Genomic DNA, 19,111 nt, shown 5'->3' with positions numbered 1-19,111 from the left:
ACAGGAACTAAGTCTTAACAGAAATCAGTGTGGGGCTCAGTGGGGGTTGATCGATAAGTGTATTGATCAGAGGGGGAAGGGGGGGTAATAATGACCCTTCGATGCCTGAGTTGTCCCACTTCCTCAGTCCGTGTTCGCTGGAGCAAGCGCAAGCGCAGGCTCAGGGCTCTGAGTGATGCTGACCCTCGACTGTAAATCTTCCCAGGAACGGACTGAGACTGAGCTGCGATTTCCACTAACGAGCACATTTAGCGCGGGAGGGTGGCGGCTGCCCCCTGCGATCAGGGAACGGGGGGGATGCGTATGAAGTTGGATTCCTGCTCACGGGAATCCCAGCGTCGAGAACAGTCAAGGTGGCCTGTCTTGTACCTGGTTAAGAGTCAGTGGCGCGCATCATAACTGTGCCAACACAGCTGTACTGACCAGGCCCGTCAGAAAGGCAGTGGTAACTGTCTGCGTGTCGCTGGGTGGGAAAAAGCTGACATTTTTTTCCCTATTCTGTAAATCCATTTGAACTTGAGTGATATCCCCTCAGTATTTCTTTTCTGTACTGCCTTTTGGACATCACAAAATGAGTATATTGTGCAATGGGAGTGCTTTATTCTCACCCATTTACTGTCTCTGTTAAACCCTATCGGTGGTGTATATACATGCAAACACTTGACCTCTCCCATGTACCTCTTTACCTCTCCCATGTACCTCTTTACCTTTGTTAAAGACAATATTTTATTTTGCTTTTATTTGATATGTTAAGACATATCTGCTGTTGCACTTTGCAGACATAGCACCCTGTCTGGTGCATTATAATTTGTGTATTGCCCTCCAATAAGAAGGGGAGGGAAAACTACTTTTTGTTTTCTTTTTTTAAACATTTCTTCTTCATTTAAACTCGTAAGCAGTGGTCTTCTTCACCAAGGCCTGTCAAAGGGCAGTGTTTGTGGGCCCGGAAAGACAGCTGCACAGCCCAGATGATCAGTGAGTGTGAGATCACATCTCACTCCTAAAAAGTGTCAGGCTTTGCGGCTGTGTGGGTGTTGTGAATTTTGGGGGTTAAATTATTTTTTTTCCCCTCACTGCAGTATCCCATTGCAAGGATTCTAATTTTTTTCTTTTTAATAACAGGTATTTTAATAACAAAAAGTAAATAATAGACAACAAATATAGTGATATATAATGTAGCATATATATTACTTTCTTGAAGGCTCTTCTAATTTGTATTGTGTGCATGTATTGCTTACTGGCCCATTTATAATTTGTCAGATTTGTCAATAAGGAACAGAAATTCAACCCCACATATATTCTGTTCATGTCAGTGTTGGAACTGACTTCACTTTTAATTAAAATTGATCTCCGCATCTAGTGCAGTGTTCTTGCAGGTATCTCTGGACCGCTTTGCACATTTCAGTGCCCTTAATATGATCTTGGTGGGAGACAAAGAAATGCTGCACATTATCGTTACCTTCACGTTCTGTATGGTGATGCTATGGTTGGGCAGTACCTCTCCTGCAACAGTATAAGATGCATTACAGAAAAGCCATGCCAAAGGCCTCCATATAGCCAAAATGCAGTGTCTCACTTTCACAGGCAAGAGCCCAAGACCTTTAGATGCCCCTGCAGGAGACAAACATGTCTGCCTGCTCAGTGGCAGAGTGCACAGCTGAAAGCTGTCACGACAAGGAAGCGTTCTGAATCTTACTGCGTAGTTCACACATCATCTTGGCGTGGCATTGGAGAGCCACGGTTCCTGTACAGAGTGAGTCATTTCTAAATGCGTGGGCGTGGTGATCAAATGCCCTTTAAAGTCCTGTATAAATTAAAAAAGGAGAGACAAGCTCACTTCTATTCCTGCAGATGTCAGATGCTTCTCTTTTGGAATGCAAGAGCGTTCCTCGTCATGAATGTAAAGAGTAGAATCCCTTGTTCGTGCCGGGTTGTCATTTGCAACCTCGTTTTTTAAGAGGTTTAACAAAAACCGCCTGCATTCAAATGTAACTGTAGAAAACCCATGTATAGGACGGTAAGTATAAGAAGGTGTATTTGCGAAATCCCTCGTGCGTTGAATGCTTCCGGGTGTGGGATAGAAAGACATCACTGTGTTATTGGAAGCTACACAGCCCCTGTGGCGTAATGAAATAAAATCAACTCCAACACCAGCTCACCTTCCTATGTTTTCCAGTCTTTTCTGTGTTTCCAAGTCGTGTGAACATCTCAAGGGCTCTGATGGAGACCGCCTGGCCTAGAAGGACTGATGAACTCGCCCGTCTGGTTGCTCGTAGACTCACTGGATCTCCTGCAGCCGGTCCCTGAAAGAATTCAGAACATGATGGCTGTATGTCTTTAAAAGGGAACTGCAACGCTATTTGATATTTCGGGGTTTGAAAGATTCGGTTTTGAGGATTGACGGTAATGTGTAAAACCTCCAATTTAGAACACAAAATAGGTGGAATTTTGAGGTACACGCAGCGCCATGTTCTGCGTTGCAGAATGAGGCAACAAAAACCTCCGGTGATGTGATGCGGCTCTGTTACAGCATGAACAAGCCGGCTTGTGAATACGTCTCTTAATCCAATTGAAATATCGCTCTCGACCTCTCGACCGTTTTGCAGACAAATACTACTTTTAACTCTGCGTGCAGACCCCGTTGGAATGTTTCTGTGGTGAAATATCTGCCGCACAACCTGTCATTATTCGCTCGTACATCACGTTACATGAGTCGCCACAGCGACTAGTGAGCAGGAAGGGCTGCTTCTCAAGGCACTTAGCACAAACTCCCATTCTCGCCCGTGGCGAGACCAGGGGTTTGTCATAACACGGCAATTACACAGTACTTTCACAACGTTTTCACAATTCTGACCTTCATTCAGAATTTGTAACAGATTTGCAGACCTGTCAATTCATTTATTTTCTCACTGAGACTTAATAACTGGTCTGAGAAATTGGGACTACAGTTCCCCTTTAAATCCAGCTGGATTAGAGGACGGAGTACAGCTGGCACCCTGCCCTCCTCCTGATTAGATGGATTTGCTCCTCTACAAAGTTTCTAAACCGGATTAGGAAGGATGAGCAGGAACAGGATGCAGCCAATTTTTTTTTTTGCTCACAAACAATCAGTTAATTAAAGCGCCTGTTCTTTGTGCATCCTGCCACACAACGGGAGTAAACAAACCAAGTTCCAATTAGTTCAAATATCCCTGAAGTACGTATTCCTCTTTTTTTTTCTTCGCCTGGGCCCATAACCATGAAACCATCTAACGCTGAACGTTTCGTCAGACTGAGTTTCCTCCTGCAGGTGGTGAATGTGTGGAGGGTTATCGTACTGCACAGAGAGCTCACAGGGAAACCAGCTCTTACTGTGCTCTGCCAGGCACGTGCTCGACCCAAACCATAGCAAGATGGGCCAAATTTAAAGAGACGGTGATTGTAAAAGTGACAGTGCGATGTGTGAATCTTCCTCAGTGGAAACCCTGCGTCCGCTGACTGGGTGTGAGGTTGGGAATACTGTGTGTGGTGTGTACAGCCAGTCCACAGCCGAGACTGGAGTTCTGTCTCCAGCATATCCAAACTGCTTTGTTCGCTTTGCCAAAAAAAGCCAGGCAGTGTCTAGGAGAATGATGTCACTGTAACAGTCTTCAACTCTATAGGACCTGTTACTTTTGTGCTGTGGTTGCATCACGACAGGTCTGACTGCCAAACCAGAAATAACCTCTAATCCCACAGTGGGAGTCTGTGATATATTCAGGCAGACAGGTAGGTTGTGATGGAGCTCACAGCGTCCCATCTGGGCCTTAAGTTTACCCACAGGAGAACAGATCGACTCAAAAATAGTTCCTCCGTTTAATTTTCTTTCAGGTCACCCTGTTGCTGCGTTGATCCACAGGTCCCTGTATCATTATTTCCTACTGTAGCGGCAGAGTCCTGCAATTGATACCCTTTGTTCTGCACAATCAAAGGGTTAATCTCATTAGTCAAAGACCTGTCTCCCTGTGCCGATTAAACAATTAAGAGCATTCGGTGGTGTTCACGCTGACACGGACTTTACCTGCAGTTTTGATCACAGGGGATTTCTGAACTTGGAAGAAGCCATGCTTAATGTAAGGTGTGGTAACTCTGCTCCTCTTGAGGTGGTAGAACTCCGACTGTGTGACCAAGAGGCCTTTCAGACTCGGAGGGCTCGAAGCCGGTGGGTGAAGGAGCTGCCTTAGCACACAATGCAGTTGCTGGCTTTGGTGGAATCTTCTTTTCCAGACCTCTCCAGGTTCAGAGTTCTCTGAGGAGGTGGGAACTGCCGAAACCAAGCGAACAGACAGAGCTCTGTACGGTGCTCTCTGGCTTGGATGAGGATGAGACTATGCAGTTGCGGGCTGTAGACAGGTTAGGGTGTGAAATGTGATGTAGATGCTAACGCTTTCTGCGGTCTGCTTGTCAGCAGGGAAGGGCAGAGTCTAGGAAGCAGAGCCTTGCTCTAAACGGTCTGTTTTTTTTCAGTTCCTTGTCTTTTCAAATCAGACCATATGTTAAACACAAAACAGCTCAGGCCTTTAGCCTGGTAAATCGAACAGCAGCCACACACACACAAAGCAATCGGAAATCCAAGTATTTACAGACGACTGCTGTGCTTTTTGAAACACTTTTCATTTTTGACAGGGGTGAAATGTATAATTTAGCCTTCTTTTACCTCTTTACAACAATGTATGGTGTAAATACATATAAACACACATTTAAGAAGATGACTATTTTACAAGAGACGTGTTGAGGAACTGTCAGACCTGGGGTTCAAAATCTACATGGAAACAAGTGCATGAGGGCTCCTGGCTGCTCTTGTGCCTTTACAGACATCTAATTTGAGAACCTCTATCTGTAACGCTAACTCTCCTACCTGCTAATCTCTTGGATTACTATCTATAAATGGATTGGGGCTCTTCACAGTGTGCCTGCGTTTGAGCTGTTAATGCCAGACAGAGAGATAAGGCAAATGTCTGAATTATGGGTGGTTAGAGGTGGGCACACGAGACTCTTCTGAAGTTTCTGCTGTGGTTTTGCAGAATGTATACAGTGCATTAGCTTTGCTGTGGCCTTCCTGGCATTGTACTGCACATCTTTCTCTGCTTGAATCTACTTTAACTGTGATTTACACTTCATTCTGCTTCTACTGTGGTTTATTACTGTATATTTATATAGGGGTGTACGAGGAGAGGATCTAGGAAGGGAATATTAAGAAAAGCACAGGGGCTCAGGCTGGACTTCGGGCGAGACTGACTGTGCCTATTGATGAGCAGATGACTTGCAGTGTGTTTGAGTTTGGTCACACCAATACAGTGTAGAAGAGTTACTCTACACCGGGTTCAGTCATTTGTTATGCAGGTCTCAGATATGACTGATTCTGTAAACAATGTAAATGCTTATCCGGTTATAAAGTATTCTGGAACCACAGCCAAGGTGTCAGGTAAACCAGTCAGTATTCATTACAACCCTGCATGAGGCATACAGAAGGAAATACGAAATGTTCTTTTGAGAGATCAATGCAGCAGGTTATCCAGTTGAGTCATCAGGTTTCATGTGGACTCAGATTTGCTCCATTATAATTATTTTATTTACTGCCACCCACCTTTTTCCTTCTCTTTTGTATCTTTAAAAAATAGCCACCCGGCAGTTTTTTAGACCCTCTGCAAGCCAGGGTAAGAGGTTGGAAACATCTAACCACTGACTTGAACAGTGCACATGACTGCGTTGGATTGATCATACAGTATCTAAAGCCCTCAGTGTGGTTTACAGCAAGAGCAAAACAGTCAAATGTCCTAGAATGGTATTAAAAGCTGCGTTGCTAGGTGACAGTGTTAAACTCAAAGGAGTACAGAAGCTCTTGGGCTGCGACTGTGTGCCAAATGCATTTGGGATTGTATAGACGTATGTGATTCAACAGCATCCCCAGCCATTATTCCTTCAGACACCTTTAGTCAGATGAAGGTGTGAAGGTGTCAGTGCCCAAGCAAGGTGCAGTATGGAGCTACACAGAAAAACACAGGCAATTTAATTAGACTGCTAAGAGTCAAGGAATTTGTCTGGAGTCATAAAAGCAGTCGATTTTGTAGCGCGTATAAAATCCACATGTCTAGCTAAGAAGTCGTAGTTTTGGTGAATTCGTAGGCCAGCAGCATCAAAGTGATTCATTTCATACTGACGTCAGAGCTCTGTTGATCCTCAATGGGTTATACAGTCCTGGCAGAAGAGTTGTGGGAGTATGGAGCAAACCATGTTGTTGAAGCCGATACTCTGGCTTCTTTCAAGAACGGGCTGGATCAGATCCCCGGATCAGTTGGTTGCTACCTGCCAAACGGGCTGGATAGGCCGAACGGCTGCTCTGGTCTGTGACCTGTGACCTATGACCTACGACTTATGACCTGTGACCTGTCCTGTGTTCTTACCCACTGACGCCTACCAGACGCGCTCTTCTGCCAGCGGGGGATCTCGAGTCTCCACCCCCGACGGCGTGGCGAGAACGGAGGGTCACCCCAGCCCGAGTGATGTGGCGAGTTTCCGAAGAAAATTGAATCGAATGAGAATCCCAAGTCCGAGCAAGACCCCATCATGGCCTAAACCCCGCTGGAACCCCCGCCTTTCGAATCTCAGGTTTTCAAAGCCGCTTGGACACAACTTAGGTTGATAATTAGCTAAAATGCATGGTGAGCACATCTCACTGCGCACTAGGAATATCAACACCTAAGAGTTAAGTGTACTGAAAGGATTAGGGAGTGTTTTATTCCAAATTTTGGCTTCACCCACTTGGCTGAGGGCCGATCTCCTGGCCGGAGGACGAGGAGGCTGGGAGCCTCCTGCAGAATGAGGGGTGACCCAGGGGCAGCTGCAGAGGGGGAGGTGGGGTGCACAAAGTTGTGTGTGAGGGAGAGAAGGGGATCACGTTCAGTATTTATAGTGTTTAGGAGAGGAAATGACGTCAGGAGTGATTGCTAATTACTGAGAGCCAAGCCTGATTGAACCTCGCTGTTGCTATCCCTCCTAAACCTTTGGTATCAACTCCATACAGGAGAACCTTGTGGGGTCCCTCCCAGCCTGCTGCATTGAACACACGTGTAGTCCTGTCTGCCTGCAACTGCAGATTGTGCTTCCTGCCTTTTATCTTTGTCAAACTAATTAACACAAGAGAAGACAGATGCCGAAACGCACGGAAGCAGGTTTTCAAAGCTTTTTGTTCGACTCCCTCACAAGCCATTTCCTGGAAACGGTTGCTAGAATCCTTGACTGACAAACACAGCAGTGCTGCGTGTCCAGTTCATCGAAAGCAGCTTGTAATGAGGACGACAAAAAAAGGGATATTCTAGCTTGTGCTAGCGCAAGATTATGTGGAAGCTCACCTGCAAGTTTTTTTTTTCGGTTCTCTGTAGATTTTACGATTGTCTGTGCGGCTCAGGACCAACTGCTGTGATAAGCTGAGAGTGACTTATATTGCCCGTGCTCGACAAAAACAGAAACTAGCTGTTTTATTAGCTCAGGTCATGCGGTCTGCGAATGCATGTGTGTGTGTGTCTGCGGGTTAAAAATAAAACCTGAGCTGTTTGCAGATAGTGTGGTTTCATCAGAAGCATGTAGCAGCATTTCTGCTTTAATTTCCTGTTTCTTGTCTTTTTGATCTGACATAATTTGGGGAAAGTGATTATTGTGCTTTTTTTTAACCTATCTAATGATCTTTAAAGGCCTTTTAAGCAGATTTCTGATGAGATTTAACATACAGTAATTGCTAGACTTTTCAGTTTCTAGTCCTTGTATCATGTAAAAAGCAAAGGTAAAAATGGCATTGTAACAGACATGTGCCTGCTATTATTGTTTTTATTCTTTTGGCAGACATTCAAGCCAAGGTCTTTAAATACACTTTGTGCACATTTAAAGACTGTGTGTGAGGTGGACACAGGAAAATAGAGGCGTTTTTATAATGAACAAGGTATTTAGGCCTGTGAGGGTATGTGTGAAGCCCTGGTTCTTAGCTTTGCTATGTATTTGTTTTCCAGGAAACAGAAATGCTGCAAAGCTCACTCAGGTTTAAAACTCTTTCTTTTTAAACTATCTGTTTTCAACTTTCAGATTTCAAGATTTACCAGTGGGGAGAACAACCAACTGTTTGCTTCAGAACCGATGGGTTTTTTAAAAAACAGACAGGGTTATCGATACAAGGAAGAACAGTTCAACAGGGCAGACTTTCTGAAAGTATTAAAGAGTAGATTCAAGTTTTCAAGTATTTCAAGTGTTATTGTCAGATCCAGAACCAGTGTTCTAAGGCCAGTGTTTAAACTTCATTTATGAAGTTATGGATGAAGTCTCAGCACATGCAATTCAACTGAGAACATTTTCTAAGATTAATAAGGGTTGTGGGTGTCTGGAACAAGCTGCCCAGCCATGTTGCTGAAACAGATACCCTGGCTTTTTCAAGAAAAGACTGGATGAGATCCTTGGATCAGCTGACTACTAACTACCAAAAAAGACTAGACAGGCCAAATGGCTCCTCTCATCTGTAACCATATAATATAAGATATAAGAACATTTCAGTTGACAAATGACAGGTACCATATTGGTAGCATCATCATGAAATTCTCCTAATCAGCTACCATAAAGCATCTTGAAAAATCTAATGCAAAGCTAGTTTTTCCAGATTCCAGAATGGAAGTGTTGTTTTTCTTTCAGCCCTGAGAGGCGGGGGGATGTGGCACTTGCTGTATTTAAGCGTTATGTCCTCTGCACAAGTTAACTCTGTCGCCCTCCAGTGATCAAGCCCTGTAAACCCTTTTATCGAAACCAGTGGCCTGAATAATAACCATCATGACCTCTAGCGTAACACTAGATTCCATTTGCTAGTTCTCTGGGGTTGACACTCCAACTCTTGTAAACAGTGTCATGGGATCTTTAACGACCAAGGAGTCGGGACTATGGTTCCTCCAAAAGACAGACCTCTCACCTGTCACCATCCTGGGGCATTGGTTCTGGGTAACTTGGGGTCAGAGGGAAGAGTGCCCCCTACAGGTCCACCAGACCACCTCACAGCTGCAACCTGGTTCTCCTTAGAGGTCTCTGTCCAGGCCCAGCCATGCTTCGCTTCTGACATCCGATGAGACTAGCCTTACAAAGAGGTATTGTAAGGAAACCCTAAAGAGGAGATATGGATCCTGTGCAGCCGCAGGAGTAAGTGGGAGGCACGGTAACAAACAATCCGCATCAAGAAGCGAGTTCGTGGTCAAAGGGAGAAAGGGAGGTCAAAATCCAGGTCTTACACAGGTGGCAAACGGTCCGAGTCGAGAGGCGAGGTCCGAAGTCCGAAGGCAAAAGGGGTAGTTGAAAATCCAGGTAGACACAGGGTTTAGGAATCGCTAGGTAGAGCTCTCAAGGAGTTTACTCAATACCGAGCAGCAAGAAGCAGGTTGGAGTGGCTTAAATACTGCAGCGTGCCGCACGGTAGGGCGTCTGATGATGAGTTAGCATGTGCGGCGGTGCTTGTAATTATCGCTCTGCTGCTGGCACTGATTAGTTCTCTTGGGGGCTGGTCTGGGCAGGGTGGTGGTCGTGACAGGTATTGCACCCAGTACCTATTGTAACAGGAATACCCCCCCCCAGGCATGAAAGTCCACCCTACAAAGGGATTATGTAGAGACAAGCCTAACCTGCGTCTCCATACGGCCCAAGTTGGCATCAGAGCCATGCCACCATGCCACCTGGAGGGAGAGTGGATGAGCAAGATGCCCGAGCTCGCAGAACGCTCACCTGCCTCTCACCTTTCCTGTTGCACAGGAGACGAGAGCCGCAGTGCAGAGAAGCCTCCAGGACGGAGAGTGGGCGTAGCGGAGAGGGGTCTTGGCGTCAGGGAATCGGAGTCTGGCTATAGAAACATCGCCTGTGCTAAAGAGGGCGGGAGCACGTTCCTGTGAAGCTCTCACCCTGACAGCACTACGTGACAGCGGCGTTCTTTCCTTCACAGCAGGACGAGATAAAAGACCAGATATAACGTTACTGTGCGCTCACAAGGGTGGACGTTTGACTGAGGCTAATGCAAAACTACAAAAACTAAATACAGATTATAAACAAACAGTAGTCTTAGACATGCAATATACAAATACACACACATCTCACTCTGCCATTACACTGATCAGATAACTCCATACTGGAAATAGTCACTAGGCTGCACAGGGACCATTGGATTTCTTGTAGAAATGTTTCGTGGCCCCAGGCATTCAGAAAAGCCGCCGTGAAGGTAGCCATAATACAAAAATTAAAGCTTTAAACATTCATAATAAAAGCTTTAATAAAGATCATGCCATCAGACAGCCACAAGGTTCACATCATCATTCAGAAGGACACTCTGTGCTGAGTGAACAATTTCTGTGAGACGAGTAAAGGAAAGTCTGTTCTTTGTTGTCCATAATTTTGAGATGGGAGTGTTAGTATTCTGCAGTTAAGAATGAACGACAGTTAGTCTTTTGACATAGCCTGGATGATATTTCTGACGTTTCCATGCTAGGTTAAAATAGAGGACTATAGCAATTGTGAAATGTATCTGCAATTAAAAGGCTTTCTTAGATTGTAATGATTTTCCTATTCTGTGTATTTCCTGAGAAGGGCAGGAAGTGATCATGCATGATAAAGGGACCTTTAAAATAAAAGCCCTGCAATTTTTGTGCATTTGCTGGAGCCTCTGTTTGATTCACCAGGGAGAATTAATGCATAGCTGTTACTGGCTCGCTGTAGGTTGGCTCTGTTAAGTGAGTGGCTGTTGCCTTGCCTGTGCCAGTCAGGTTATCTGCGCCAGCGCCAGGGTGGTGAGGCAGGGTTGCCCCGGTGACAGCAGCTGCCATGCCCACTGGGGTTTCCATGACTACGGTTGTTGCTGTGACCCTGGCGAGAGCCGAGGTGAATCCTGCAGCTGGGCTCTGGAGAGGAAAGACGAGCTGAGGGCCTGAGGATCACTGCTTTCGCTGGAGATCCAGTATATCATATCTATTCTTGGTTTGGTTCACATCACGCAATACTGGCAAATGCAAAACGGAAGTTGAGTTAAACACTAGCGCCTATTTGCCTGCTTGCAGTTTGCCGTGTATGGAAACAAAGCATTTGATGACCGAACTAATACGCAGGATTAATTTGTCTTTACGGCTAACCTCCTATTACGTCTGGGAGTCCACAGGCATTATTGCTCTTGTACCTTTATTCCGCCAGCTACTGTGCATTTAAATCCAGCCATCCGAGTTTTTTTTGGGGGGGGGGAACAATTTAGGAGACAGTGGGATTAGGCAACATTAAGGTATTACTGATGTTATGCTGTATACATGAGGTGCTCTAGCCGAATATCTCGGAAAGCCTGTCTATTTTTGGCATGTTTTGACTGCTCCTAATTACAGAAAAATCAGCTTTGATTGTGTAGCCTTTAGACTAGCAATCCAGGGAGAATGACTGGATTTGAAGTGGCTCCTGTCTGGAAGCAGACGGAATGCACATGACAGTGCGACACAGGGCTGTGTTCCTCAAGTGCTTTAGCGGTGCTATGTTCAGGGCAGCTTTTAAGCAAATGCTCGCAAAAACCCTGCAGTGGTTTAGAGTAAGAGCTGCTCGTTTAGAATCTGTTTTAATCCACTTTTCAGACTACAAGTAATGGTTTTAAGGGATCCTTTGTTTATTTTCTGCTCACCTCATTTACCTAGCAAGATTGATACACTTTATTTTACCAGATAAAATAACTAAACACTGTAACATTCTCTGGTCTCGGCACTGAGAGGTTGTGGGTTCGAGTCTCCACTGCAGACCAGTTGTTGTACCCCAGTTTCTCCAGTCCCTGACATGGACGGGTGTCACATGCTCTCTAGTTCACTGACACCAGTACAAAAACCAGGATAGGCTCTGTCCCAGGAAGCCTCTGTGGCTCAGCTCTGTCGACTATCGAAATTGCCTGACTACCAGATTTGTCGGCTGAAAACAAATCCATATTTCTAATGATGGATCTCGACTCCATTTTAAACAGCAGGGCATGTACTGGAACCATCTGAGAGAAGGACCTTGCTCAAGGGTGCAACAGCTGTGTACCACCTGGGATTTAAACCTGCAACCCTTCAGTTTGGAATCCGGAGCCCTGACTGCTCTTCCACCCAGCCTTTTCTTCCATTCTGCTGATCTTATCTAAGTAGACACTGGGATTAGACAGGTTTCTTGGTTTGTACAAATATACCCACACAAGATTACTTCACCATTCCTAGTTCAAATCACAAGGAGATTACATCGGCAGAGGCACCTAATCTGGTGCACAGAAAGCTCAGTTTTCATAAGTGTCTGCCTTATGAAACCCTTACAGTACTTAGCAGTAATTGGGAGAAAGGTGAGGCAGGCTTAATACTCGATCATAATAGATTAGCCAAAGGACTGTCTCACAGATTTACTAAGTGCTTGAGATTCTGCCTCGTCTAAGAAGAATCGTACAACAGGTAGTGCTTGCTTGCTTCTGGGATTTAGGGCAGTAGTTTGAGCATCGAAGCTCTTGTGTGGTTAAAAAAGAGAACAGCGTAACAGATCAGCAGTGAAAATCAAAGAAACCTTGCAGGCACAAATTCATTCGGAGTTATTCAGAAAAAATGTGGCAGCGAGGAGCTGAACCAATTTAATAGGCATAGTGTGCACAGAAAACAATCACAACCCTAGCCTGTAACACGTTTGTCTCTGTTCCAGTGAAGATCTCCTTGATTAACATCTTGTTTTTGTTCAGAAGACTTGTCATCAAAGGTCTGTTTGATATCTGGCCTTTGTGACACCTACTTTTCTGCTGACCGCTTTATAAAATAGTTTCCCAGTTATCCCACTGGTTCTGACATTCCTGTCTGTCTGAGAAAACAAATCAAATCAGAGTTTACTCAGGGGCACAGTGATTAGGGTAAGAGTGAATTAGGCTAAATCATCACTCAGTATTATGTATATTATTCACTGTTATTTCTTTCATCACCTCAGAGACAGAGAAAGATACTGCAGCCTGTTCAATATAGGAAGAAAAATCAATCATTCCCTTCCTTTTTCTCTCTGCATTAACCCTTTATTCTGAGTACAGTGGATAGGACTTATGTTGCTGACACCTGTTACAAACCTGTGGAAAATATCACGTGCACTGTGAATTTTGTGGGATGTTCCTGGTTTTATTTTCTGATAAGCCATTTCATTTAACACTTCCAGGTCAGGTGGGCAAGATCTGTAGTTCATACTTTTTTTTCCATCTCTGTCTAACTGCATTTATTCCGGCATTTGAGAGTAGTCTCTGTGTTACCCTCTTCAATCTCAAATGACAAAAAGTTGGCAAGAGTAACCTGACACCATGTGACAGGGGACTACCTGGGTGGTTTGTATTAAAGTCACTGCTGATTCTTGTTGGGGTATTACAACGCTCATGAGCTGTTCAATCTCATTTCACGACCGACGACATGTAGGGACAACGATACAGGAGGCTCTGCTCCAACCTGAGAGGCACAGGCAATTCGATATTTTTTATATCAGTTTGACATTAACCATTTAGATACAAAATCGGGGGCACTAAAATACACCGGCTGCAGGGCTGCATTCTTCAGCATACCTCGGTCTTGGACATCAGGTTCATCAGCCAGTGTGGATCCACAGAGCTGAGCCCTCCTCTTCCTTGTGGCTCCCTCTGATCTGTGGCTGTAATGCCAAGCGCACACGTTGGGTTAGCGGGCGGAGAGAGCACCAGCGCTAAAGACGTGCGAGCATATTTCTGGCAGAGGGTTGCGCTGAGCCTCAAGTTTCCACAAAGCCCCTGATCTTCTCCAAGCCACCCACGTGACACTACAACAACGTAAGCTTCTTACCGGTAATCCAACGAGAGAGAGAGTGGCTGGACTCGACACACGATCCAGGCCAGCTGAGGGTAGCCCTGCATAGGACCACACTTTATACACTGGCCCTTCGTTATTACAAAACATCTCTGCTTTGGGTTTCCAGCAAGTTGGGTTGTTTTCTCTTTTACTGGGAGTCACTTAGGCAATGGGGGCAAATCTGAAGATGAAAATGTTACTTGATTGCCATCAGATCTCTGATTTCGAGCAATATAATAGTGTATAAAGGTAAGCCTTTATTTAACCAGATATGACCAGATATTTATACAACAGACATTTTAGTAGAGCAATCCGAGTGAATCACCTTGCTCAAGAAAAGGTAGTGCCCCACTTGGCGTTTGAACCCACAACCTTGTACAGTAGCTACAAGCCTGGTGTCCTACCCTGTCCTCCACCTTACTGCCAAATGCATTTAATGCATCTATAATGCTCTGATAAATATGCTGTGGTCTGAGAATTGTTTCCAGAGGTGTGGTGTCCATATTGCTACCAATTTCCTAGAGAAAAAATGTGGTGATTGCAATTGCAGACATACAGCCTAATTTTAGGTTCTAAATATAAATGTTGTTATAGAATTGTTACAGGTCAACTGTATCTACTTTAAAAATTCTGTTTATAAATAAGAGTTTAAAGCTCTGATTAAAAGCCTTTTCATTCTTACCACCATCAAAGTACGGTAATGATACTATGCTAGAGGTAAAATTAGCAAATTTTTAAGTAAATTTTAGCTTTATAGAAAAAGCTTTATACCAAGCTTGTGCTGGTAGGAGTCTGTGTAAAATGGAAGTTAGTCACTATTTCTCTGGCTGCTCTGTTGCTGTTGAAAATGTGGCTTGCATTTGCTTTTAGGTAACGTATGTAGAATTACAGGACTGAAAAATCCAGATAACATGAAAAAACCAGAACATCCTGTGAGTATCGCAGAAGTCTCCACTCTGTTCTCAGATGTGCTGTGATATAGGTTGACCCTTTAGGCCTTCCTCCTAGTGTTTGAAATAGGCCTGTATGACTAATCTTAGCTGGCTAGTTTCTGAAGGACTTTTTCTGGCCCAATTAGATAATATCGGCCCAGTTAATAGACGCCACCAGGTAGGGTAACATGTAAAACGCGAACAGGGGCAACTCCTTGTTGAGCTAAAACAAAAGATCTTGCTACTGTAAGCGTAACTTTTTATTTATTCGGTAAAAAGTCAGGGACACATCTCTCGATTTTACTGGTTGGCTGTGGTTATCTAACTTTTAAAGCCACCTTTACACATGGGAAAACTACACTTCCAGCAAAGGGGCAACTATTTCTGCCCCGTACTTTTATTTTGAGCAGCCAAGTGCCTTTCAGAAGTACCGGTAGGTGAAGTTGATCTGGGTGGAATGTTGTAATGTCATTCAAAACCATTGGATAATTGGCAGCGTCACTTCTCGGTGTTAGGAAAGATTAGGGATTTAAAAATAGCTCTGAGGGGGTGTGTGTGCACCAGGCACCAGAAGGGGTGGGTGGTTGCCTCAGTTAAGAACTTCCTCTTGAGAAGAAGCACAAGTCCCTGAGCTGGCCTGTGAAACTATGGTGCTGTGGCTGTTCAGTTTGCAGAGGAAGTGAAACCCCCCCCCCCCCACTCTGTGCTGCTGCTCAATTTTTATATATTTTTATGTATTTTACTGTATATTGGGGTTAGTCCTGCAGGCAACATTATGAAAGACTGCACTAGGTAATGGAAGACAAAACTAAATAGAACAAACCTTAATTTCTGGGCTTCTCTGCACTGTAACGTTAATTAGAAATGAGCAGATTATCTTTAATATGATGTATTTTTTCCTCCCCCCTCGCCTGGCTGTGCACAATGCACAGAACAATTAGAATTAAAAGATCATCTAGCTCAGGAAGCTTATAGAGATAAGGGAAAAGTAATTTGAAATGATGATCCATTTTTTTCCCCCAAAATTGCTGTTCACTCCAATGGCCTTTTTGAGGTCTTATCTGGTGAGCTGCAGTTCCGGTTGTGAGCTTTGTCGCAATTTTGTGACCAATCAGCGTTCGGATGTTTAATGCCATTTGACATTATTAAAACACGCAGCTAGGGGTTCAGTCAAGTTCTCATTAAAGCCACCTAGATGGATGTCCTGGAAAAACATCCCTGTAGCTCAGCAATTTCAGGAAAATCCATTTCTTTTTTGTAGAAATAAAAAAAAAGATCTAGGGGACTCGTATGCAGGAACCCTTGAGTTTCCAAAAATGTGATATAGGTGTGGTAACCCAGTGTGATGCAAGGGCTGTTTTACCCTGCTGACAAGCAAATCCCACCTGTGCCCTTGACAGTAAAGCACATTTTCCAGATTTCCTTTTCTAAGTAGAAGAAGACAGAAAGAGCATGCCTGTCAATCTGTGTGTGATGAGGGAGCTAAGAGGTAAAGAGGAACACAGCATCACACAGGGATTACACAGCTCTCAGTGTCTCCAAAAAGGCACATTCAGGGAACTTGACTTTTTTTATTTTCCTTTTTCAGATTATTTGTGCTCTCCTGACGAAAACGTTTTCAGCATCGACTTCACAAGGTTCAAAATCCGGGACATGGAAACGGGCACTGTGCTGTTTGAGATCACCAAGCCTCCTGCAGCTGGTAATGTTTCCGTTCTCACGTTCGCTCACGCCCCTGACGTCTGGAGCTTGTAGAATGTGAAATACCACGCGCTTGCTTGGGAAGGAGGCCTGCGTGAGCTGATGTCGGTACAGAAACAGCTTCCCTAGTGTAGGAGAAGGCAGTGTTTGTTCTGCTGACATGCATCAGTGCCTTGCAACACAGCTAGTGGGTGGTTCCACTTTTAACATTCTGTGCTGCCATGCCTGTTTACCCCCTCTGCTCTCGGTAAATGTCAGCAGTGTGGGAACATGCTTGCGTAGGCAGGGTGATGACCTTCAGGGGCGGTCCTCCGAGGGGGGTCAGTGACCCCACTGGGCATCGGAGGGGGTCCCTCTGCAGAGAGAACCGTCTGTGGCTCTTGTCCGATTGGCCGAGACCAGAGAGGGGGTGATTGCTGGATGTGTTGGAGTACTGCAAAGAGAGGGACGATTACTGTACTGTACATCCTCCACAGAGAAAATCAGGCCCTTAAAGCTTAATACATCCTGATCTTTATGAGAAAACTCCACAAGTAAATTAAATATAGATATATAATTTACCAGTAGAAAAATGTGCCAGTCCATATTACCTTTATGTTTCGCTTTCTAGTTCTGCATTAATAACATAAATGGAAATTAAGTCCAGTTGAATTTATGCCTTGGACCAGAAGCTTCACAGTGAAAGGAAGTGTGATATTGGGAAACGTACTGACCGACCCTGTACTTTTTGTGCCAGCTGAAAACCTATGGTTTCTCTCCACCTGTTCTAATACAGTTTTCCAGGGCCATTATTGAGACCGTTCTGACTGCCTCTGTAACACTTTATTTGGCATTGTGACTGCCTGTTCCAAAGGCAAACTGCAGTGTGTTGTTCACTCTGTAGAGAGGGTCATTGGCTGTCATCTGTCCTCCATTGACCGTTTGTACAATTCCAGCGCAAAGAAGTGGGCAGGAGGGATTGCTGATGACCCCTCTCACCCAGGTTACCACTTCTTTCATAAACGTCCCTCGGGAAGACAATACTGGTCTATTAAAACCAGAACCAACTGGTATTTGAACAGCTTCTTGCCTAAGGCTGTTTTTTTTTTGTTGCTTAAACAGAATTCCTAGTTATATACGTGCTGTCTTAGTGATGTGTATTAGTCTTGCATCAGCAGACAGTTTTTGCAGCACACCAGTACACCAGAGTAAATTCCTTGGACATGAAATGTACTTGGAGAATAAAGGTGACTCTGATCCTGACTGGTCCCCGATACTGGTTCCCTGGTAGTGTGTGAGAAGAGGCTGGATCATCAGTCTGATCGGAACCAGATGAGCAAAACACGGCCTCCTGTCCTCTTCGGGCTGTCTGATGTCCCTGATGAGCAGAGGAGGAGCAGGAGCTAGGTGCTGGCGGAGTGCGGGGGCGGCTGTTTGAGCGGTTCGGGACGGCACTCTGAGAACGCGGCCGTGCTGATGCCTTCCGTTCCCCTTGTACTCCACAGAGAGAGGCCAGGGGGACAAGAAGGACCTGGACCCCAACGCCGGCCGCTTCGTCCGCTACCAGTTCACCCCCGCCTTCCTGCGGCTGCGCCAGGTTGGAGCCACGTGAGTAACGGGCCCTACTGTTTCCAGAGCTGCGGGGGGGTCCTGCGCGGCTCAGTTTAGGAAGGGGGGGTCTCCGGAGAGCCCCAGCTAAGTTGGCCTTCAATCAACCATTTCTCAGGCCGGCGAGTTATTGATCAATAAAGCAACTCATTGAACTCATTTAACCACAGGAGCCATAGGGTATAAGTGTATGGTAAATGTGGTTAATTATTAAGGATTTTGATCCAAAGCATCTCTACATTATTCAGTTTGACTAATCGACTGCTAAAGTCAATCAGTTAAATGGTTCTGAGTCTATAGACAGCTACCCATTGCGACTGTGGGCTTAACATTCTTGACTGAAGGGAGACTTGGGCTCTAGGAGGCAACACACACAATGTCCTGGATGTCGTGGCCAGTCAGACCTCATGTCGTGCTAGCTTTCTATCTTTTTGCCAACATTTACTACTACTGCTTCAACTAATTCTTTACACTTATATAGCACTTAGCTGGACACTGTGCTCAAAGCACGTTACAGGTAATGGGGACTCCCCTCCACCACCCCCACCGGTATGTAGCCCCACCTGGATGATGCATCTGTCTGCATTGTCTACTCTGTTCTCAGGTTTTTCGTTTTCATTCTTGTCTTGACTTATCAGTGGACAAGGCTGGGCATTGCAGGCATTGCGTTGGAGCCAGTAAATTGAACAGGGGTGTGACATGGGTTTCTCTGTCATTGTTGTGACGTTGACTCGGGGCTATTGTAAAGCAGGCTACCACATGTCTGTGGTACCACGTGGTTCTGAACACCCTGAAGTTGGACTGTGTATTTGCTTTTTGACCTTGCTTCCTCCTCCTACGACAGGGTCGAGTTCACGGTCGGAGACAAGCCCATCAACAACTTCCGCATGATCGAGAGGCACTACTTCCGCGAGCAGCTGCTCAAGAGCTTCGACTTCGAGTTCGGGTTCTGCATCCCCAGCAGCAAGAACACCTGCGAGCACATCTACGAGTTCCCCCCGCTCTCCGAGGAGATCAGTAAGTACAGCCGCCTCT

General features: G+C 45.1%; 1 protein-coding gene across 1 annotated transcript in view; it reads left to right on the top strand.

The window, feature by feature from the left end:
- The window catches only part of unc119a1 (unc-119 lipid binding chaperone a1), a 32,779-nt gene that overhangs the window by 8,667 nt on the left and 5,001 nt on the right, over window positions 1–19,111 (top strand). The window contains exons 2-4 of the mRNA XM_088907127.1: window positions 16,377–16,490; window positions 17,974–18,076; window positions 18,921–19,093. Coding sequence (XP_088763253.1) covers window positions 16,377–16,490; window positions 17,974–18,076; window positions 18,921–19,093 — 390 coding nt within the window. The remainder of the gene's footprint in view (window positions 1–16,376; window positions 16,491–17,973; window positions 18,077–18,920; window positions 19,094–19,111) is intronic.

The sequence above is a fragment of the Atractosteus spatula genome, chromosome 27 (genome assembly GCF_055471065.1).
Source record: "Atractosteus spatula isolate fAtrSpa1 chromosome 27, fAtrSpa1.hap1, whole genome shotgun sequence".
Taxonomy (NCBI): domain Eukaryota; kingdom Metazoa; phylum Chordata; class Actinopteri; order Semionotiformes; family Lepisosteidae; genus Atractosteus; species Atractosteus spatula.
This window is presented reverse-complemented; position numbering and strand designations above follow the sequence as displayed.